Source organism: Macrotis lagotis, chromosome 3, assembly GCF_037893015.1.
Source record: "Macrotis lagotis isolate mMagLag1 chromosome 3, bilby.v1.9.chrom.fasta, whole genome shotgun sequence".
Lineage (NCBI taxonomy): Eukaryota > Metazoa > Chordata > Mammalia > Peramelemorphia > Peramelidae > Macrotis > Macrotis lagotis.
Window position 1 is genome coordinate 12,750,018 of NC_133660.1, and position 24,170 is coordinate 12,774,187.

Here is a 24,170-nt window from a genome sequence, read left to right on the forward strand (position 1 = left end):
TAAGGAACCAGCAAAAATGAGAAGAAACAATTAAGTATTTAGCATTGAGGAGCCAGCGGGAAGTGGGGTCTCTGAGGCAGTGCTGCAAGGGCAGAAGCTTCTTCCTCAGCAGCAGTCCATACCAGTCCTATGAACAGGATGTGAGGGACCTGCTTGCTGTTCTTTTTGGCCGCAGCTGCTGTCCTGATTGCACTATGTGCATGAAGTGTGATCCAAACCCCTAAACCTACCAGCAACTTTAGAGACTTCTCCTCTTTGCCGCCAAAGACCCTGACTCAGACCCTGATGCAGATGACGAATTTCACTTCAGAAATGAAAGATTTTATTTATTTTGAGTTTTACAAATTTCCCCCCATTCTTGTTTCCCTCCCCCCACCCCCCACAGAAGGCATTATGTTAGTCTTTACATTGGTCCTGGATCTGTTTTTAAGGTTAGTTGTTTTTCCAATGAGATAGTTCACATTTTCTTCTAATTTTTCATTTTTTTTAGTATTTTATTATTGTTTCTTGATTTCTTACAAAATCATCAGCTTCCTTTAGTCCCATTCTACATTTGAAGGAGCTATTTTCTTCAGAGAGCTTTTATATCTGCTTTTCCAGATGTCCAATTCTGCTTTTTAAGGCATTCTTCTCTTCATTTGCCTTTTTTGGTTATTTTTTCCATTTGGCCTAAACTGGTTTTTAACATTATTTTCTTCGATATTTTTTGGTATTTCTTTCACCAAGCTACTGACTTGGTTTTCATGATTTACCTGCATTGCTCTCATTCCTCTTCCCAATTTTTCCTCTACCTCCCTTAACTTGTTTTTCAAAGTATTTTTTGAGCTCATCCATATCCTGAGCCCATTTCCTATTTCTCTTGGAGGTTCTGGATATAGAAGTGTCAACTTTGTCATCTTCTGAGTATGTATTTTGATCCTCCATGGAACCACAGTTATTTTCTATGGTCAGATTCTTCTTTTTCTTTTATTTGCTCATTTTCTCAGCCTATGACTGATTTACTGCACTTCCAAGGCTTTGGGGGTTTGGGGGACAACCCACAGGGACCTTAATACCTCTAAGGTCTTATGAGAGGCTCTGACTGCTCTCTTGTTTGTGCTTTGGTATGTGGATGACCACAGGCCCTCCCCCCTGCCCTGGAGCTGTGAGGAGGATCCCTGCTCCTCTGTGGTAGTATGAGGGCCCCAAACTGTGACTTGGATCTGAGTATGGGCAAACATCAGAGTCCTGCCTCAGGGAGAACAGAGGAACCTCTATAGCCTCCCCTGACCCCCTTAACATCTGTGGGCTGATAGCTCTGGAAGTGCTAGGTGGCTCCACTGGTTCCCACCACAGGTTCTCACTACAGGGCTATCTGAGGCTGGTGCTGGCTGGGACTCCATGATTACTCTTGTGCCGCAGAGTTCTCTCATTGTCCCTTCAAACCATCCTGGTGATCCCTGGGCCACGAGGTCTGGAAACTACCTCCTCTCTGTCATGGATCCAGGCGCCCCCAAGGACTCAGGTGCCCCACAGGCTGTTCCTGGAAGGCTGGAGCTGGTTTGCACAGGCTTGGCTGCACAGTGACATGGCTGTGCTGTGGTTTTTTCCCAACCCCTGGTCCCGGTGAAACAGACCTTTCCTATGGTTCTTCTAAATTGTCTTGGACTCAGAAATTGTATCAATCAGTCTTTCTGTGGGTTCTGCTGCTCTAAATTTTGGCTAGAGTCATAATTTGACAGCTTTTAGAGTTTTTTGGGGGACAAATTTCTGAGAATTCCTGCCCTCATGCTGTCATCTTGTCTCTCAACAATCTTCTTTTGTGGAATGTAAATGAATTGATATTGCTTGCTAGAAAACAGATCCATGCATACACATATAATATCTAACCATAGTAATAATTAAGGCTTTATTACTTTCATTAGGATCTTTCTATATTGCAAGTTTATTTCTTCTTCCCCCAAAATTGGAGTGAGCATTCACATATAATATCCCAAGGAAAAATGTTTTAAATACCTTCCTTTTTATACCTTTAAAATACCTACTTTTGAAAACAACTCAAGAGGATCCTTCTAATACTGACCAGACAATTTAAGACTAGAACTCCCTGGGATACCAATGTTTATATTAATCGACTATGATCCTATATTAACTATTTGCTTGTTTCTTTCTTTTGCATTACTACCCCTCTTTCCCCAAATATAACTTCATAGATAATTACCCATATGGGCCCAAATGGTCCCATAGCACCTGGGATCTTAAATAAGATCCTACCTACTCTAATGAGGAAATGTTCAAACTCTATTTTCTTATACTCCTCAATTAAGTACTACACCAAAATATCCCAAATGATACATCTGGAACTGGAGTCTTGGAACCCTCAAAACATAGGGAGCATTTTTAGTGTTGGCCATTGGCTATGATAGAAGTAGGCCTTTTTTGGGGGGGGTGAGTAGAATCAAAAAGGTAGAGAAAAGGCACCGACTCATCAGCATTTTCCCAAATCCCCCTCCATACAACTTTGAATAACAACTCAAAACAAATTTTTGTAGTGACAGCTCCACAAAAGAGCAGAGTGAAACAATTTTCCAGCCCAAGACAACTTAGGTGTTTTGTCAGCATGCAAAGTGGGGATGCAGGCCAAGCCCCAGGAAACCAGTAGCAGACCTTGGAAGTTAATGAATCAACAGTGCCAGTGTCTGCTTCTAAAACTCTCAGCTTCAAGGGTTGCACAATGTGTCAGGAGATGACCGAGGTCTCCTTGCTGGCATTGAATACAGAGAGCTCTGTTGCATTGCCCATACTTGGATCTGGTTCACAGACCTAGATCACATTCCTGGGCTGGGGAGAAGCACTAGCATGGCAGAGCTTGCTTTCCCAAAGAGAGTGGGGACTTCAGACACAATTCCAGGGCAGAACAGAGTACTTTTGATCACTCATCAACCAGAGCACAGGCCAAGGAGAATAGTAAACATACCTCTCCATAGGTCATATCACCTTAGATGAACAGAAAACTTACAGACACTATGCCTCCTCCTGAACTATCTCTGAAAACAACTGCCCCAAAAACCTGCATCTTGGGACAGTGTCTCCCCCATCCTGGGAGCAGAGTCCAGCTTTAATATAAAATTCAAATTCAAGAAATAGGCAGGAAAAATGAGAAAACAACAAAACAAAAAAAAGATCCTAAGTGTAGAAAATGATTATGGTGTTAGGGAAGATCAAAACACACTAGAAGATAATAAGTAGGCCTTTTCCTGAATCCAAGGAATATCTGGAAAGCCATGTTGGAGAAGCTGCCATACAGTTTATCCCATCTGGATGTTGATTTGGGGCAATACGGCAGCCCTTTCCTATCTTTAGCTGACTGTAAAGAATATCCTCTAAGTAATTTCTTTCGCATACACATAACTCTAGAATATTGACTTTCCCCTTTCCCCCTCTCTAGTATGGATTCTAATTTTCTAAATTCAAATGTTAGATGGTTTCTAAAGGTCTCATATCATTCTAGCCTTAATCCTAAAAACATCAAACAGCCTAAGTCATTTGAGCCTGGTCAACAACAGCTATAAAAGTACCAATGGACACCAAATCAAAAACTCTTACTAAATAAACAGGACAGGTACCCATCAGGGTGTGATGCACCAAATCAAGGACTCAACGTCAACTAGAATAGACTGATGCTATAAGGTCTGCTCTCCTGAATGAAATCATTTTAGTCCACTTTTCTAATCACAATCCCCTTGTAGTTGATAAAGGGCTTGTAATCTAGGCCACTTGTCTCTAAGGTCTCTCTTTCCATTGGATTTCTGTGACTCTTCCTAGGAATAGCAATCAGATGAAAGGACAGAGACCCAAAATTCAGGGGATACATGAACCCCAGTTGACGCTTGTGCTTGCCCAGGGGGCTGGGAAGCTACAACCTTTCAGGAGCTTTATAACACCTATGGTGTTTGAAAACCTGCATTCCTTCTGTGTCCCTCATCCATGATAACCTTCTACCCTTCAAGGCCTTAGAGACCATAGTTGTAAAGAAGTGATGAGTATGCAAGATATAAATTAAATGGTGGGGTTTTTTTTTAACTGTTGGTATTGAATTTTTTTAGGGAAAAAAGCACACTAGAAAACATTTATTAACAGATGGTATAATTTTTTTAAAATCTAAAAGCAAGTAATAGATATTTGATACTTGGAACAAAAACAGTTTGTTGTTTGGTAGAATCTTACTCTTTTTGACCCCTTTTTTGGGCTTTTCTTGGCAAAAACAAGTGGTTTTCTTTCTCCAGCTCATTTTACAGATAAAGAAACTGAGACAAACATGGTGAAATGACTTGGCCAGGGTTACACTGCTAATAAGTGTCTGAAACTAGATTTGAATTCAGAAAGATGAGTCTTTCTAATTTCAGGCTGGCACTGTCCCACCTAGCTGCTCACAAAAACATAACTGATTTGAAACGAAGTAATTAGGTTAAGTTAATTGGTTAATTTTTAAGATCCATCTTGTACTTTGGCTTACAAATTGTTTTTATTTTTAAAATTTCCTCAAAGCAACACTTCCCAGACACACTGTAAGAGTCTGAAGAATAAGGTCTCTTCATTTTCCTGGGTCAGTTTTCATTCTCAAATCTTTGTGGTAGCTAAATATCTCTGGGAGTAGGAGTAAGGAAACTCCTTGGTTGCTTAAATAGAGAAACCATGTCAAGATTAGATTTCCAAATTAAATGAGGCTTTAAAGATTAATTCCCCTACCCATTCTCTGAAATCAAGGGATTTTTGGAAGGAAAGAGGAAGAAGGATGATTGAGGTAGGGATGTAGGACAGAGATCTTGGATATTAAAATGTTATGAAGAAGGTGAAGTGAAATACTCCAGTTTCAACTAAATTGTGTATGAGGGAGGAGATAAAAGTTACCCTACTTCAGAAAGGAGACATCACACTACTAAGTCCTTCCCAGCTCTAATTCTGCAATTCTCTTTTGAGACCTAATAGAAAAGTTATTTTTGTGGGGCATGGAAAGGACGAAAGTAGAATAAAAATGGTTGCATGAAGTAGAAATGGAATAAAATTTTGAAGCCTTAGATTTCCAATCAAAAATAAGGATGAAGATAGCAACCCTATATGCATAATCACTCAGTATTGATTCTATTTTTATAAAACTTCCTCAGATTTAGTGCTGGACAGTATCCTAAAGCTAGTTCAATGCAGTGTTCTCATTTCTTTTTGTGTTTGTGGCCAACCACTGCTTCAAACTGAATATTTTGGACTCGACTGATGGCTGCCAATGCACGCTCAGGAAGAAACCTGTGGAAGAAAAATGAAAGCTTTTCAAATGAAGGTTGTTGGAGAGAAAGCAGACACCAGGACTATGAAATAAATGGGGGGGAAGTAACAGATGCACAAGACATTAACCTAAGGATCAGTTGCTTTGCCAGTAGTTTTTAACTGTCAAATTGGGATTTTTCTGATGAGCCTAAATTTGGTTCCTTTCCTTAATTAATTAATCAAAAGCATTTCTCAATCATGGACCAAGTTCCTGCTGTTGTGCTAGATGTTAGAGATAGACAAAAATGAAATATTCTGTACCCTAAGGAAGCTTATATTCTACTGGGAGAGAAAACATCAATGTTCTTCTTTCCTTATTGTCTTTTCATATTTATATTCAAAATTCTCAGTGGCAGTCCTAGATTTTAGAAGGTATTCAGAATGTCAAGGTTTCTCTAAATCATTAAGAAACATCCCTTTATCTTCAGTATTATCTTTTCACACTTTCCATTTTGCACTACCAGAAAACTGGTTTCTTTTGAATGACTATATCCCTGGCTACCTGCTTCAAAGCTAGTTGCTCCTTTTCCCATTCATTTTCAACACATTAAACTAGAAAGAGGGGTTGATTACAGAGTCACAGGATTTAAGAGCTGGAAGAGCCTTCAAGGTTCTTTTCATACTTGAACCACACTTAAAAAGAATTCTCATCATTTATTTTCTAGAGTTTGGCCCTTAGGCCCCTGGGCCATATACCTCTTCTACTCTTTAGTGAGTCATTTCAGTTGTGTCTGACTCTTCAACACCTTATTTAGGGTTTTCTTGCAAAGATACCTAAGTGGATTGCCATTTTTTTTTTCTGGCTCATTTTACAGATGAAGACACTGAAGCAAACAGGGTTAAAGTAATTTGCTCAGGATCTTACGACTTGTGTCTGAGGCTACATTTGAACTCAAGTCTTCATGACTCTAGGCCTCTCACTCTATCCAGTGTGCCACCTAGCCTTTTACTCTTACTTTGAATGCATATTTTAATTATGTATTATTATTATTATTTGACTTGTCTCCCTCAGTAAATTTTGAATACCAAGGTGTTCAATAAATGTCAATAGGTTTTTGGAAAGAATTGCAAGAGGGATGTTATGCTTATAAAATTTTTTTTTCTGTATATAATACCAGGGCAAATGATTTGCCAGAGAATAAATAAACAATAATCATGTGATGGAAGATGATAAGATTGGAATGATCTTGAGCCCCAAATAGATTTTTTTTTTAGGTTTTTGCAAGGTAAACAGGGTTAAGTGGCTTGCCCAAGGCCACACAGCTAGGTAATTATTAAGTGTCTGAGGCCAGATTTGAACCCAGGTACTCCTGATTTCAGGGTCAGTGCTCTATTCACTGCACCACCTAGCCGCCCCCCAAATAGATATTAAAAACCCCCAAACTAAACTTTTCTATGATATGCTCATATAAATACCAACTAAATAGCACATTCAGTTTTATTGAAAGTTGTGCATAGATTTTTTAATTTAATGTACAATTGTCTTTTTTTATGTGCTATGTTATGTAAATATTTGTTTTATTCCATAAATTGAAAATGAAAGATAAAATATGATTACTAGATGTGAATCCAAGTTGAAAACAATTTTCTTAGGCAGGGAGAGGCTTTCCAAGATGATTATATCAGAATGAACTACAAAAGTATTGAAAACTTGGAATATTGAAAACATTTAAAAATAAAAAGCAACATTTGGTATTTTTTTCAAAAAAGTATTCCCCTATTTTGTGATATTTTGAAATATTTTTTATGGCTATTCCATTGTTTTTCTAATTACTGAACTGGATGTGTTTGTTAGTTAAAATCTGGATGGAATTAATATACACAACAAAGAGAATACCAAATTTAAATAGAGATATATACAGTTGAGGAAAAAAAAGAAATCTCACTTTAATTATCAGTGAGAAAATCCAAACTGACTTTCCTTTGAATCTGAAGAAGATACCTGGCAATACTCATAACTATTTTTGTAGTCTTTGCATCTTTAGCATCTAGCATGAGAGGGGGCATATATTTCAAGACTAGAAAGTCTAGATATAGGGTTAAATGAGTAAGTCCAAACACCTCACCCCATAACTTAAAGCTGAAGAAAGAAAATATTTATTTGTGGAATATAATCCCACCTCTTAATGCTCTTTGTTAAGTATTCCCCCATAGTGAAAAGGACCTAAAGGTCCCCCCATTTTACAGAGGAAACAGACCCAGAGAAGCTAAACAACTTGACCAAAATCATACATTTCCAATTGCAGTTACAGGACTGGCTTTAATTTACAAAATTATCTAACTGAAGTCTATTTGTTTAAATTATCAAAAGGCAACGTATTAAAATCCAGTATACTTCCTAGTGAAGCTGAAGTTTTCTTAATTGAAAAAAAAAACAAATTAAAACCAATCGAACCCTGCCGAGAGCATAACTGTCGGCTGAAATTATTTTAGAAGTAAATCTTCATCTAAACTTCCTACTTGCTGATCCTGACTTGGGGCATTAATCCGAACTTGTTGGGTTCTGATGTGAATGCTTACTTTTTGGTGAAGATTTATGACAGTTTTGATATTTTCTTTGACTTAGATTCTCTCCCTCAGCTATCTCTCCTCCTTGGAGATTCACTCCATTGCTACAGATTTTTGCTGTGACCTAGTAGCCTCCAGATTGCCCTTCCTTTTTGCCTGGTGTGTAGCTTCTGTCTAGCTGAATCCTTGGCCTCATTCTTAGAGATGTCAATACACCTGCTGCCTCTTCAAATTTTTACCTCCAAGTTCACCAACTTCTGCAGCAACCCATAGGGATGTTCAGATTTTTCATCTCATAGATTTCTCCTTTCTGATTCTTATCTCCTGTTTTCCCACTTCTCCCCATCCATCATTCCTCCTAAAGCTAGTTTCAACCTCACAACCCTACTACTCTGGCCTTTCCTCCTTTCACAGATGAGAGCTGTAGGTGAGTAGTTCTTCTCCCCGTCCTCCCCCTTGTGCCCTCTTGTTCTGCTGCCATTCTCAGCCTTGCTCATCACCAACCCGACTCATGCCTACCACCCACCTACTCCCAAGCTGCTGAACAATCCTGGAACAGCAACATCATGCTAACTAGACCCACCACCATTTCAAGTTATCTAAACTTGAGTGGTCCTTCATTATTGAACCATTTGATCATCTCTGTATTCTTCTCTTGGATCCTCAAAACTCTCATCCCTTCTACATTCTCTCAGTATATTTCCTTACTTCCAACTTTATTGAGAAAACAGAGGCATCTGCAATTGAGGAACATGGAAGAAGAGGAACCCTTTCTCTCCAAGTCAATCAATGAGCCTACTCTGTGGAAGGCATTGTTGTAAGTGCTGGGGTTGTAAAGAAAGCAAAAACATTCTCCATTTTTTTTTCTTTGCTTACCACATTTAAGGAATCTTTTTTAAAAAATTGAATTGGAAAAAAGGCTTCTGAGTGTCTATCTGATGTGCCTATCTTTTTTTTCCACTCCTACTCTCTAGAACTTACAGCAGGAATGGTAGTCTCCACCACAACAGTTATCAATCACCTTGTGCCCTCCTGTCTACAAGAGGCAGTCTTACAAACCCAACAAATCCAAAACCAAACTCATTATCCTCCTTTCTACCAAACCCTCCCCTTTTCTGAACTTCCTACTAATACTCTGAGAGTGCAGGGCAGCTAAGCACAGTGGAGAGAACACCAGCCCCGGAGTCTGGAGGACCTGTGTTCAAATCCAGCCTCAGACACTTAATAATTGCCATGCTGTGTGACCTTGGGCAAATCACTTAACCCCATTGCCTTAAATAAATAAATAAAATATTCTGAGAGTGCTCCATTGTCCTTCCTCCCCTTGGTGTCATCTCTTCCATTAGAATGTGAACTCCTTGAGGGCAGGGATGGTCCTTTTGCCTTTCTTTGTATTCTTAGTGTTCAGAACTGTTTAGTATATAGCCAAGACTTAAATTTTTGTTACCTGACTAAATGACTAAGGGGGAGCAGATGGTAATAGTGGAAAAGGAGTCATTACTATTCTCATGAAGGAATTGTGGTCACAGACTATTTCCCCCAGGTCTAAACTATATCTTTGGTAAAATGTACAGCTGCAAAACTCTGGTTGGTGGCTTGTTTTTAAAGTACTGGCACTGAAGTCAGGAGAATCTGAGTTCAAATCACTTACTAGCTTTGACCCTGGGCAAGTCACTTAATCCCAAGCCTCTCCCCCATAACAAAAATAAAGTATAGATTTTACCACACTTACTTTTCTATTATCAAAGCGAGATTTAAATATGATGGAACAAAAATCATTTTCTTGTCGGTTAGAATTCCATCCATCAGTTTCCTTACAACCTCATCTGTCTCCAAAACAGGCCATAATCTTAAAAAAAAAATGTTTTTGATTAAAACAGAAATCTGAAAAAGCCTTTTACAAAGAATCTCCCTTACTTTTTAAAATATTAGCAATTTGCTTTGTGTCCTTATCACGCTGTTTCCCAAGCACAAGGACCACATTTTGTTTCTATGTATTTATTCTTTTATATGAAAAATATGAAAAGGGTTAGATGTGTTCTACTCGGTCCTAGAAGATAAGGTTTGGCCAATGGGTGGACCATTTGTGAAGCTAAACATATTATAAATTTGTATTTTGATTCATCCAGCCTAGCATTTTGCATGATGTACTCAGAATATAAATTAAATAAACAAGGTGATAATATGCAACCTTGTCACACTCCTTTTCCTATTTTAAACCAATCAGTTGTTCTGTGTTCGGTTCTAACTGGTGCTTCTCAATCCACAAACCCACAAGGTTCCTCAGGAGACTATTAAAATGATCTGGTACTCCCATCTCTCTGAGGACTTGCCACATTTTGTCATGATCCACACAGTCAAAGGCTTTAGTGTGGTCAATGAAGCAGAAGTAGATAGTTTTTTTCTGGACCTCCCTTATTGTCTCCATAACCTAGTGATTTGGCAATTTGATCACTAGTTCTTCTGTCTTTTCAAAAACCAACCTGCTCTTCTGGTGATTCTCAGTTCTCATATAGCTGAAGGCAAGCTTGCAGAATCTACCATAACCTTTATGGTATTTTGAATAGTCTTACCTTCCTTTAGGACTGGGATGTAAACTGATCTTTTCCAACCTAGTGGTCCTTGTTGAGTTTTCCAAATTTACTGACACATTGAACACAGCCCTTCCACAGCAGCATCTTCTAGGATTTTAAATACCCCCACTGGAATTGTCATTTTTGTTAGTTTTATTGTTAGGAATATCGCCTAAGTTCCCCTTGGACTTCATTCTCCAGGATGTCTGACTCTAGATCTCTAAAGATGTCATCAAGATTATCAGTGAAATTAAGGTCTTTCCTGCACAGTTCTGCTGGGCTGTGCTTCTTATTCTTTTCTACTTCTGTTAAGTGTCTACAATTTTGTCTTTTATCATGCATGACACATTAATATCTTTAATTTTCTTGAAGAGTTCTATCTTTCCCATTATATTATTTTCTTCTATTTCTTAGTATTTTTCATAAAAGAAAACCTTTTTTTTATTTCCTCCTGCTATTCTTTGGAATTCTACATTCAGTTGGGTAGAACTTTCCTTTCCTCCTTTCCCTTTCCTTCTTTCTTCAGGGATTTGTAAAGTCTTATCAGACAGCTCTTTTGTTTTCTTGCTTTTCTCTTTCTTTAGGATGTTTTTTGATACTTATCCTGCATAATACTGAACCACTGTCCACAGTTCTATAGGTACCTTAACTACTGAATCTGATCTCTTTATTGATTATAAACCAACTCAACATTCTTTTCTAAAATAGTTTGTGTATATCCTATCTCTCTAACATTGTCAGTGCTTACAGGAGGCATTTATAGGTCAGCAGGATTCTGATACCATAAAGCATTTTGTCTATAAAGTTAATAATACTTTAAAAGTTAATAGATTTGGGTCTATTAAATTTATCAAGGATCTAGAAGGAGTTAGGCTGCTCAATCTCAGTATAGATGTGGTAAAGAAGGTTATATTTATTTTCAAGTCTGTATCAATACTGTTTAAGATTTGTTTCTTTCTATAACTACAGAGTCATTCACTGATTGTTTGGGAATCTTGGAGTGCCTTGGTTTTAGGCAAAAATTTATTCTGTTTTCTCCCTATATAGCATTCAGTCTCCCTAGGTTTTTTTTGTCAGATCTGCAGTCAGGCTGATCTACAGAGTGATCTTGAGGAAGTCACTTGTCTCTCTGGTTCTCTCTTTTCTCAACTCTAATATGAAGGAACCAGAGTTGAGGATTTCTAAGATCCTTTCAATTTAATTCTAGATTTTCAATAACCTACAGAAGAAACCTTAACTTAAATACAAGGAAGAGTAAGGGACTTAATTTGATGGATTTCAGGACAATGATTTCCTTTCAATTCAATCAATTAATAACATTTTAAAGTTCTTACTGTGTGCCAGACACTTTGAGGGGGGCCATGAGCTCAGATAAAAATGAGAAATGAACAGTCCCTGAACTCAGGAGGTTTGTATACAACCAAGAAGTCTTTATAGAATTATGAGTCAGAGGTGGAAGAAGCCTCAGTGGTCATTGGGTTGATAGTGTTCCTTGAGGAACTTGAATCTTATAAATTGCCTGCCAGACGGTGGTTGGTGGGGTGTTATGATGTCTTACCTTTCTGCTTATTTATGGAGGTTGCCTTGGGAATCCAGGACCTAATTCTTCTCCAATTCATTAGTAGCTGATTGATCATGACTACCAGTTTTCTAATGCTCCCTGCTTTCTAACTACTCCTTCTATCAGAAGTGCCAAGGGTTCCATTGGAAATTTACAACTTGAAAACTCATATTTCAGATGCAATATGCCTCTAAAAAAAGCAGATTCTCTTTATATGCAAAGGAAGAAAAACTCAGAGGCTGGAAAGCACTTTGTTTGGGTTTTTCATTTAAAACCCTGAAGATTCATCAGGGAGCTGAATATTAAGGTCACAAAGTCAGAGATTTAAAAACCACTGTTCAGACATAGGGGACGCTGGGAAGATTTGAAACTGCATAAGGGTACTTTCCAGGATTAATTTTGCAGTGTGTAGCCCAGGCTAGCGACTGAGCTGTTGAATATATTTTATGCTGCATATGAGTATGTTGAATGGTCTCAGGGGAACTTCCACTCCAGAGAACTAAAGAATTAAGTAGCAACAAGGGATTGATCATCTCTTAACAAATGCTGCTTCATTTTTTCCTCCTTATGCCAGAGTCGACAATTTTGGCACTCATTTCTGATTTGTTTCTTACTTTGCTGTGTTATTCTTTTATATCGACACGATTTTACTTTTTTTTAAAAAAATGTTTTACTTTTCACAAACATCTGGTTGAACTTGAATGTTGTTTGTTTATATTTTATGAAATAGTCCTGGAGTAAGAGGAAACAAAGTTGCCTAAATGAGATTTAGGCAGAATGTAAAGCAATGTAGAGAGAGTCCCATATCTTTCCAATGATTAGAAGATTTTTATTATTCATTATGTTGCTAATGAGTATTTTATTATTAATCACTTAATTAATAACAAAGTCTGTATTTTCTAAACTTTCCAAATAAGCATAGAAAAGGATCTTTGTGAATCTAGGACATTGTTCCTAGTAAAAACTGTCATCTTATGGCTTTGACAATAGTCTGTATTGCTCTGAAGAGGGTGGTTCGAGCAGTCTCCACTGCTGAGAAAGGGAAGGAAAAGAGGAGAGAGTAGCATCTCTGAACAATTCTTGTGGGGGGCAGGGGGGAAGGGAGAATAGACATAGTATTTTTGTCCTGTCCTTTTTTTTTGGCAGGAAATGAGGAGCTAGCACCAGTTGACCTACTCTGCCTCTCATTTAGAGGTCACATAGACAACATAGTCTGATTGCTAGGTCAAATTATAATTTTACCTCTGGTCTTTAGTGCTCTCTGTTTTGAGCCAGATAAAAACTAGACTTCTTAAACCTTAACCCATACTCATCTGTCGTCCTCACCTAGTGCTTGGGTTCTTGGTAAATCCAGTATTCACAAAAACAGGGCAAAGACAAGAAGTCTTGATTCCATTTTTTCCCAGGGCAGCAAGTTCTGATGTTAGGGCTCTGTGAAACCCAACAGCAGCAAATTTACTGGAACTACAAAAGAAGGATGAATAGTTATCATCTAATGCAAAGTATGAGATGCCTTTCTTTCTGAGAGTTTTACAGTATAAAGAGTTTATTTGATTGGAAAGTGAACAGAATATTCTATCCAATTTCACAAATTCTTCTACACTGAATTTTCTTAGATTATGAAAAAATTCAGAGAGCATTATTGATTTTCTTGTGGTTATTTCTGCCTGACCCCTGTAATTCAAATCCATATTGTTTCTAAATCTAAAAGTAATTCAAATATGCATTAAAAACATCCTTTTTTTTTTTTTGTTCAGATATATTACAAACTGTGTTTACTCCAGAGTTCTGAAAATACTAGGAAGGGGATGGATGGAATGCTTGAAAAATAAGAAAGTAGAAAAGTGCCTCAAGAGAAATTAATACATACCAGTAAGGGATAAGATAAGGAATCACTCCATGACCACATATGGAAGCTACAGTGATGATATGACCATGGTTTCTCTGCATCATGGAAGGCAGGAGGGCTTTAATAACCTTAAGAATAGTTCAAAAGGGAGAGAGACAGAGAAATGGCCATTACTTTCAATACAGATCTTTATTTTATTCTTTGGATATTCCAGGCAATCTTAGCAAAGATATCAAGAGAAATGAAATAATTCTTCTCTCACAGGTTCATATTTGTAGTTTACACTCACCCAGAAGTGGCCTAGAATGTTGACTTCAAATGTTTTGGTAATTTCATCATCTTTGGTGCTTAGAAGATCCGCTGGATAAATTGTTCCGGCATTATTCACCACGATGGTCACGTCACCAATGTCATTTTTTATCTTTTGAAATTTAAAGAATAGATTAATTTTGTGTGTCACAATGTCCCTGAAGGTTTCAGGTAGAGGTGAACAAGGATTAAATTATTTCTTCAGGTTACATTGTGAGGAACCTCCTCCCCCAACTTAAGCAAGAAAATTAATCCAAATATTCATTCATATAGTCATGAATTAATTTCCTTCTGTCTGCCAGATGCTATGCCCAGCACTGGAGATCCAAGGGGGAAAGAGTCCCTGCCCTCCAGAGGCTTTTAATCAACTGAAGGGAAGCAATCTAAAGTTATTTGGGGGGCTAGGATAGGAGATGGCATTTAGCATGAACCTGGGAGGAAGTTTAGGAAGCTATGGAGCTAGAATAAGGAGGGAATATATGAGCTGGCCTGGGCGAAGTCAAGGAGCCGGGAGGTAGACAGGAGCAGCAAGTAAGGAGAGGAGTGTCTAGAGGGAGCTGAAGCCACCAGTTTTTCTCACACTTGGGAAAAATCTCTTTTCTTAAAATTACCTTCCTGATGCCTCTTTATTCACATACACTACTCAGGAACCTGAGTTTTGACTTAACCACAAAGAGGTCAGGGTTAGCTAGGGACAGATTTAAATAGAAATTAAGACATAAATATTAGGAACTTTCCTACCTGGGGACTTGGAGCCATTTTGATTGAACTTATAACTTTTCATCTTAAAGAAATTCCTTCAAGATACAGAGAAGGGAGCCATGCTATTATATTGCCCCCATGCTTACAAATGAAGTAATCATTTTAAAGGTATCATATTTATCCAAACATTCTAAAGATATTCATCAAGGTTCAAGAGTTTTTTTTTACTAATTAGCAGACATGAAAAATAGCATATCAAACATAGTAATATTATGGCAGGATTTTGTAATGGCTGAAGAGTTAATCTAGAGACCCATAACACATGTTTTACTCTGAGCAAGTCTTTTAATCTCTCCATATTCTAGAAAATGCTCTAAGATTGTAAATTGTGGATAGAAGACCCCGACTTGCCTTTGTCAAAGGAGTTTCCTCACTCAGGAGTTCCATATATGAGTGAAATTACAGGTCCAATTCCTATTCATTGCCAATATTTACAGGGTGCTTTAAATTTCCAAAGCAATTGATGTATATAATATATATATATATATATATATATATATATATATATATATATATAAAATATTTCTTGTAATCCCATAACAGTCCTATGAAATAGGTCCTTTTACTATCCTCAAACAAAGACTGAATGGGTTAAGTATCTGAGGAAATATTCAGAGTAAAGCAGGGATATGCTAGTAAATATTTACTAACCAGATCTTTCTTCCTGTAATAATATATTTATTATTTTTTTCAAGGCAATGGGATTAAGGGACTTGCCCAAGGTCACACAGTTAGGTAATTATTAAGTGTCTGAGGCTGGATTTGAACTCATGGACTCCTGACTCCAGGGCCAGTGCTCTATCCACTGCACTATTTAGCTGTTCCTCTTCCCTTAATAATATACACAAGACATATTTTTATATATAATCTGCATTATTAACATTTTCTTCATCATTTTCTCAAATCTATAAAAATCAACCAAAAAATAAATCTGATTTGTAGAATTTGCCCATTTTTAAGTTGTAAAGAAAGGCTCACTCTGAAAATGCAATAATCTGAACTCTGGTCTTGCCAACTTTGATCCTTGAGCTCTATCCATCAGCCAATGCAATGCAAAACAGGAGTGACTAAAAAAGTAAGGGGCTCAATAAAAAGAATTCTGTTTTCTTTGGGATATATCTTGTCTCTAGTCAAGATTCTATGCACATTGAAGGTCAATTAGAACATAATAGTGGGAGCCAGATCAGTGTGTTAGATAAAATGTTTATATCATGTAGATTTGTATGTGAAAAGGTATATGTGTGTGAGCTTATGTTGACTATCTGACAGGTAAGTTCCTAGATCACTTGACATCCTAGATGATTCTCTCAAACTTATAAGAAAAACTGCTTTAGTAGATGGAGTATCCTCATTGGGAATTCCCCTTATTTTATTTTAGGGTTTTTTTTCCAAGGCAAATGGGGTTAAGTGGCTTGCCCAAGGCCACACAGCTAGGTAATTATTAAGTGTCTGAGGCTGGATTTGAATTCAGGTACTCCTGACTCCAGGGCCTGTGCTTTATCCACTGCCCACCTAGCCACCCCAGTTCCCCTTATTTTAACAAGAAAAAATCACAGCTCCTATGAGCAAGAGAAGGAAACAAAATAAAACAAAACAGCAATGCTTGGAGGAGAGTAGGCTATGTAGGCAAGGAGAAAAATCCTACCTTAGAAAATCCTACTGAGGCAAAGAATAATGCAAAAGGCTCTGGTCTGAATTTTTAGTTCATTCTTGCTCCTAGATCCTCTGTAAGTAATGGATTCATTAAAAGTTTGATCAGAGATGTATTACTTCCTTACCTTGTTTATCATACTATAAATTTCCTCTTTTTTACTGCAGTCGACTACAAAAGCATGAGTTGTGGCCCCCAGTTTTCTGCATTCAGCAGCTGTTTCTTCAACACCATGCTGCAAATGGAAAAAGAGACAGAAGGGGGAAGTGATAAACATTTATAGACCTATGATGTTCACTTTACAAATATGATCTTGCTTTATCCTCACAACAACCTCGTGAGTTAAGGTGCTGTGATTATCCCTATTTTACAGTGGAGGAGACTGAGGCAGACAGAAGTTAAGTGACTTGCTCAAGGTCTAGTAAGCATCTGAGGCTGGATTTGAACTCAGCTCTTCCTCTATCCTAGTCTAGCATTCCATCTACTCTGCCGCCTAAACAGAAATAGGAAATAGAAATTGGGAAGAGAGAACAAACAGGGTTAAACTGTTCAGTGTATCTTCTTCCTGGATCCCTTAGTCTTTTGTATCTGATTGTAGTTCTCATGTTTGTTACTCAGTTATTTTTAGTCGTGTCCAATTCTTTGTGACCCTATGAATAAGAAAATGAAATTTTTTTAAATTTATTTTTTATTCTAATTTTGTACAAATGTTTTTTTACATTAATACAATATTCTTGTTTACAAGTAAACAAAATACCCCTCCTCCCCCACGAATATAGATAGACTTGCTTGGGCGAAAAAAGTAAAGGGGAGAGAAAAAAATTAAAATAAAAAAAATAATAGTAATAATTGTAGGTATGGCCAAGTGGCACAATGGACGAGGCACCAGCCCTGGAGCCATGAGCACCCAAGCCCATATCCAGCCTCATAAACCCAACAATCACCCAGCCGTGTGACATGCAAGCCACCCGATCCCCACTGCCCTGCAAAAACCAAAAAAAAAAAGAAAGAAAAAAAGACCCAAAATAAAATAAAATATTAATAATAGTAAGGGTGGCTGGGTGGTGGACAGATCATTGGCCCTTGATCCAGGAGCACCTGGGACCAAATCCGGCCCCAGACACCCAAAGATCACCCTGCTATGTGGCCCCAGGCAGGCCATCCAGCCCAACTTGCCCTGCACCCTCCCCCAAATAATAATAACAAAAAATGTGCTTGAGTCTTTGTTCCAACACCAACAACTCTGTCATGGGTGGATCTCATTCTTTATGATAAGTCCATCACAAAAGTTATTTCCATATTTTTCCACCACTGCCATTGCTGATTGCAACTTCCTCCTTTCTTATTTCTCCACTACCATGTACTCTATTTTCTCTTTCCTTTCACTCTGACTCTGCTGTAGGGTCGCTGAGTGGCGCAGCAGACAGATCCCTGGTCCTGGGGCCAGGAGGCCCTGAGCCGCCATACCACCCCTTAGGCCCAGAATCCACCTGGTCCTGTGGTCCTGGGCAGGCCTTCCAATCCCAGCCCCTTGCAAGAAGTAAGAAAGAAAATGTGTTATATCTGGCCACTGTCCCCCCATGGTCCATCCTCTCCTCCTTTATTCACATCCCCACCCCTTCCCCCTGCTCCCCCCTCCTTCTTACTCCAGATGTCTATACCCCATTGAGTATATATGCTGTTTCCTCTCCTAGCCATCTCTGATGAGAGCAAAGGTTCCCTCATTCCCCCTTGCCTCCCCCCTTCCATATCATTGCAATAGCTCATTGTAATAAAAAAAATCTTATGTGAAATATCTTGGACTACTCCCCCCCTCCTTTTTCTTTCTCCCATTCCATTTCCCTTTTTTTCTATTGACTCCATTTTTACACCATATTTTATCTTCGAATTCATCTTTCTCCTGTGCTTCAACTATAGAAGCTCTCTCTACCTGCTCTATTAACTGAGAAGGTTCATATGAGTATTATCAGTGTCATTTTTCTATGCAGGAATACATGCAGTTCAGCCTCATTAAGTCCCTCATATTTCCCCCGTCTCCTCCAATCTCCATGCTTCACCTGAGTCCGGTATCTGAAGATCAAACCTTCTGTTCAGCTCTGGCCATTCCAAAAGGAACATTTGAAATTCCCCTGGTTCATTGAAAGTCCATCTTTTTCCCTGGAAGAGGACATTCAGCCTTGCTGGGTAGTTCATTCTTGGCTGCATTCTAAGCTCTTTTGCCTTCCGGTATATTGTATTCCAAGCCCTATGAGCTTCCAATGTAGCTGCTGCTAAGTCCTGTGTGATCCTGACTGCAGCTCCATGATATTTGAACTGTGTCCTTCTGTCTGCTTGTAATATTTTCTCTTTGACTTGGGAGTTCTGGAACTTGGCTATAATATTCCTAGGGGTTGGATTTTTGGGATCTCTTTCTCTGGGGGATCAGTGGGTTCTCTCCATTTCTATTTTGCCCTCTACTTCTAGAATATCAGGGCAATTTTCCTGTAGTAATTCTTTGAAAATGATGTCAGCTCTTTTCCTGATCATGACTTTCAGGTATTCCAATAATTTTTAAATTATCTTTCCTAAGTCTGTTTTCCATATCAGTTGTTTTTTCAATGAGATATTTCACATTTTCTTCTAATTTTTCATTTTTTTTTGTTTTGAAGTATTGATTCCTGATTTCTGTTAAATTCATCAGTCTCCCTGAATTTTATTCTTTGTCTGAAGGATATGTTCTCCTCAGAGTTTTCTTATCTCTTTTTCCATCTGGCCAATTTTGCTTTTTTTAAAGCATTCTTCTCCTCAATAACTTTTTGAACTGTTTTATCCATTTGACCTAAGCTGGTTTTTAGCATGCTATTTTCTTCAGCATTTTTTTTGGATTTCCTTGACTAAGCTGCTGACTTCATTTTCCTGTTTTTCCTGCATCTCTCTCCTTTCTTTTCCCAGTTTTTCTTCCAACTCCCTCATTTGATTTTCAAAGTCTTTTTTGAGCTCTGTCATAGCCTGAGCCCAATTTCTGTTTTTCTTGGAGTCTTTAGATGCAGGAGCTTGTGCTTCCTCATCTTCAGACTGAGTATTTTGATCCTTCTTGGGCTCATTTGCAAAATATTTCTCAATAGTCTTCCTTTTGTTTCTCTGCTTGCTAATTTTCCCAGCTTGGGCCTGGTTTGGGCTGCTTCCTGAGCTTTTGGGACACTCCCACAAGGGTCTCAGTGTGTGAGGCTCTGTCCTCCCTCCTGGTCTGTGAATGACCATAAGCGCTCCCCTCTGCCACGGGGCTGAGGTGGGGGGGGGCCCTGTTGTTCTGTGGGGGGGCCTAGACTGCAACCAGGATCTGAATGTGGTCAGAGCCCCAGAGTCCTGTTCCAGAGGCAGAGGACAGAGCTCTGCAGTCTCTCTTCACTCCCCTCCCTCAGCTCAATAGGCTCATGCCCTGGGGGCTCCTGCTTATGGGCTCTGCCTGCTTCTGTTTCCTGGATCAGGGCTGGAGAAAGAGCAAGCTGCTTGCTGTGTGCCCTGAGGGCTGGGCTCCACATGCTCTCTCTGGCAGAGGTCCCCTGCTGTTCCCCCACTTTGTGCCCAGTGCTCCTCGGGGTGCAGCTCAGGAGACTCCCCTGCTGCTGTGAGCTGAGACTCCCAGCGCCCTGGGGCTGCCTTTGGGAGGCTGAAGTTCTTTGGCTCTGGCGGGCCACCCCTCCAGTGGGCCGCCTCTCCGATCCCGGGGAGCAGAGCCTTTCTGCTCTTTTCCAGGTTACCTTGAATAGGAGAACTGCCTCACTGGGTCCCTTTGTGGGTTCTGTCTCTCGAAAGTTTAGTTAGAGTCCTTAGCTGATGAATTTTATCAGAGAGCTCCTAGACTTGATCCCTTCTAGTCGCCATCTTGGCTCCGCCCCCAACTCGAAAATGAAATTTTCTTATAAGTTCTCTCGAGCCTGTATGAGGATGTGCCCTCCTCATGAGCTTACTTACTCCACCCCCCCCACATGCCAGAGGTGATTTGGCTGCATTCCAAAATTCCAGGAGTCAGCCAGTCCTTGGAACACAGATAGTACTGAGGAGAACTGGCTATTCTCACAGTACTGACTTTAATTAAAGTTAAACCTTGCAGTCCTATATGGCATCCTCCTGACATCATAAAACTTGTCGACTTCCCTATATTTCTGTCAAAGAACTCTGGGATCCCTCCTAACTGAATTGGCAACAAGCCTTCTTTGTTCTCCACTAATAAATATCCTGAGGCTCCGAGCATTCCTCAGAATCTCACCCATGGAGAAGATATTCTGCCTGGGGCTTTTCTCTCTCTCTCTCTCTCTCTCTCTCTCTCTCTCTCTCTCTCTCTCTCTCTCTCTCTCTCTCTCTCTCTCTCTCTCTTGTTCGGGACTCCTGGCTGTTGAATCGGGGGTCCCCATCAAGGACGATTAGAGTTGGTGCTCCCCCAAATTGGTGATGTTTTCTTTATCTTTCTCTTCTACTTTTATTAATAGTATTAATAATCCTTTGTCTTTTATGTATTATTTGCTGTATTGGATATTATTGTAAACAATCTATTCCTTGCATTTGTGTAATTACAATACTTTCATTTTCACTGATGTCAGCAAGAGTGTCATTTACAGGAACGAATCCATACCTCATTAAAATCATAAAACACCCTACTTGGGTTTTTCTTGGCAAAGATACTAGGATGATTTGTCATTTCCTTCTCTAGCTCATTTTACAGATTAGGAAACTGAGGTAAATAGGGTCAAAAATGACTTATTCAGGGCTATGGGACTCTGAGGCCTGATTTAAACTCAGGAAGATGAGTCTTCCAGACTTCAGGTCTGATACTCTAACCACTGTACAACCTAACTGCCCCCAGTTTTCATAGAGAACCCTTCAATTTATCTATTTTTGGTGGGGGGAGGCAATGGGGTTAAATCACTTGCCCAGGGTCACACAGTTAGTAAATATCTGAGGCTGGATTTGAACTTGGGTCCTCCTGCCTTCAGGGCCAGCATTTATTAACTGCACCACCTAGCTACTCCTAGAAAACTTCAATTAAACAAAACAAAACAAAATTTAAAAATACCCTTTGGAAGAAGGTTGTAGTAAAACGTTCAAAAATTTTTATTTTAAGGGGCGTAATGGATAAACCACTGGTCCTGGAGTCAGGAGTACCTGGATTCAAATCTGGTCTCAGACACTTAATAATTACCTAGCTGTGTGGCCTTGGGCAAGCCACTTAACCCCGTTTGCCTTGCAAAAACCTAAAAAAAAAAATCTTTTTTTAATTTTTAATGCCTATTAGCAAACAACTAAGTTAAGTTCACTAAAAAAATCAACTCAAGATTATTCAGGGTTCCTTAGGGTGCTATTTAATAGGAAATGGAAAAGACATCAGGAGTGAATTATGGAACTAATCAGCAGAAGAACCCTTCTCCTGGCTATTCTTCCAGAAAATATTCATTTTAGGCCTAGAATCATGATTCATAACTTGTAGTCTTTGACTCCTGGTTCTCTAAAATATCAAATAATGAAATAATATATCCAAATACTTATTGCTATTATAATTTTTAAAGTATTAAGTGAAAGTTTTTCTAATATTGCTCTAAAATTTTTGTCTTCTCTCCTCTTTGCTCCAGGAATAGTTCATACCCACAGGACTTGCAGGACCAGCAATGATGGAGTCCAGCAATAATTTGAAATTTAAAATTCATATTCAGAAAATATTTATCAAATGCCTTCTAGGAGCTAGACCCAGGACTGGGCACTAGGGATATAAAAACTCAAACAGTCCCTACATTTAAGGACCTTATATTCTACCAGGGGCCATACAACTTAGATGGAGATAAGAGAGTACAACCAGGGGAGGAATGCTAAACCAGAAAGTTGCCTCTGAGTTGAATCTTGAAGAGAGATGAGAGAACATGGAAGAGATAGTGGATGCAGGAATTGGAATGTGCCTCCATAATCATGTAGGATCAATCTAAGATAAGGCATGGAAGTGAAAGATCCATTATCAAGTTGGGAAACCAGTTTGTCTAAAATGCAGAATTTGTGAAGGGAAATAATATAAAATTTGTCCAGAAATGTGGAAGTCAGAATGGTGTGCATTTGGTTCTGGAAACAATCTAGAACCTTACACAGATTTCCCTTCTGACATCTCTACCAGTTTATTATTTTCTAACTTTCCCTGTCCACTAGCTCATGTCCTAACAAACATGCCCATTTCTCCTCCATCCTCAAAATACTTTCACTTGATGCTTCCAGGTCTACAATCATCATATATCTTTTCTTTTCTTTGAAGCTTAACTCCTTGATCCACCTCTACCTTCTACACATACTCTGATTCAGGAAGCCTGGTCTTCTGACTCTTCTAGGGACAAGACCCTCCATCTTTGACTCTACCTCATGGGCAGACACTTTCTCCTCTGCCCTGACTCCTAACTTCCCGGGCTTCCTTTAAGCCCCAGCTAAAATACTGCCTTCTACTGGAAGCTTTCCCTGGTTCCTTTTAACCTCAGTGACTTCCCTTGGTTAATTATTTCCTATTTATCATATATATATATTTGATTTACTTTGCTTTTATTTTGCTTACTTATTGTCTCCCCATTAGATTGTAAGCTTCTTGAGGGAAGGTTCCTTTTTGTAACTCAGCACTTAGCATAGTAATAGAACATAGTAGCTGCGTAATAAATGTTTATTGATTAATTGATTGAGGAATTATAGTTATTTTCCACAGTCAAATTAGTTCAGGAAATGCTGGTCTAGAATCTTCACCAATATATAATCATTTGCTATACTTTCTAGACCTCATTTATAGATGAATTCCTTTTCCTTTTCCTATAACTTTCTCTTTACATTAATGCTGGAGATAGCTAATTGGATAAGTAGTAGATAAAGTGCTGGCTCTGGAGCCAGAAAGATCTGAGTTCAAATCCAGCATCAGACACCTCCTAGCTGTGTGATCCTGGGCAAGTCACTTAATCCTGATTGCCTCGCATCCAGGGCCATCTCCAATTGTCCTTATCCCCATATGGCCACTGGACCCAGATGACTGGAGGAGAAAGTGAGACTGGTGACTTAACAACCTCTCCCCCTCACCCCACTCAAATCCAATTCACTTGCATGACCTCGCATCACATTCTGGATGTCATAGTCTCCTTTGAGCATGAAGGACAAACAACACCACCTAACTCCCCCCCTTTCTTTGTAACAAAGAATTTAAAATTTAAAAAATAAAGAAAAAAAATGTCAACCAACTTCCACGAATACAACACTGGAGTCTGTGTGAAATGAATATAGTATTTGGTACTCCTTTTTTATATAATATTTTATTTTCTTCTCTAATTACATGTAAAAATAATTTTAACATTCATTTGTTAAAATTTTTGAATTTCAACTCTCTCTCCATCCCTATCCCTCTCATTGAGAAGGCAATCTGATCTAGACTATAAATGTGTAGTCATGTAAAACATTTCCATGTTGAAGATGATGTGTCCTAATCTCCCACCTCTGTAAAGAACCAAAAGGCATATTTTCTCAACTTTTCTCTAGAGTCAAGCTTATTGGCCATTATAATTATACAGCTTTCCTGTTCTCTTTCTGTTCTATGTACGTTATTAGAGTGATTAGGCATTTTATTTCCTGGCTCTGTTAACATTATTCTGGATTAGTTGTAGAATTTTTACC

The 24,170-nt window shown here is 38.8% G+C and overlaps 1 protein-coding gene across 1 annotated transcript in view; it reads right to left on the minus strand.

Annotated features, from left to right (window-relative positions):
* Nucleotides 1-383: 383 nt before the first annotated feature.
* LOC141517279 (17-beta-hydroxysteroid dehydrogenase 13-like) overlaps nucleotides 384-24,170 on the minus strand; it is a 29,118-nt gene continuing 5,331 nt past the window's right edge. Inside the window, exons 2-7 of the mRNA XM_074228123.1 lie at nucleotides 16,642-16,749; nucleotides 14,082-14,213; nucleotides 13,814-13,920; nucleotides 13,270-13,407; nucleotides 9,542-9,658; nucleotides 384-5,280 (exon numbers count right to left, since the gene is read on the minus strand). Of these exons, the coding sequence (XP_074084224.1) occupies nucleotides 5,190-5,280; nucleotides 9,542-9,658; nucleotides 13,270-13,407; nucleotides 13,814-13,920; nucleotides 14,082-14,213; nucleotides 16,642-16,749 (693 nt within the window). The 3' untranslated portion in view covers nucleotides 384-5,189. The remainder of the gene's footprint in view (nucleotides 5,281-9,541; nucleotides 9,659-13,269; nucleotides 13,408-13,813; nucleotides 13,921-14,081; nucleotides 14,214-16,641; nucleotides 16,750-24,170) is intronic.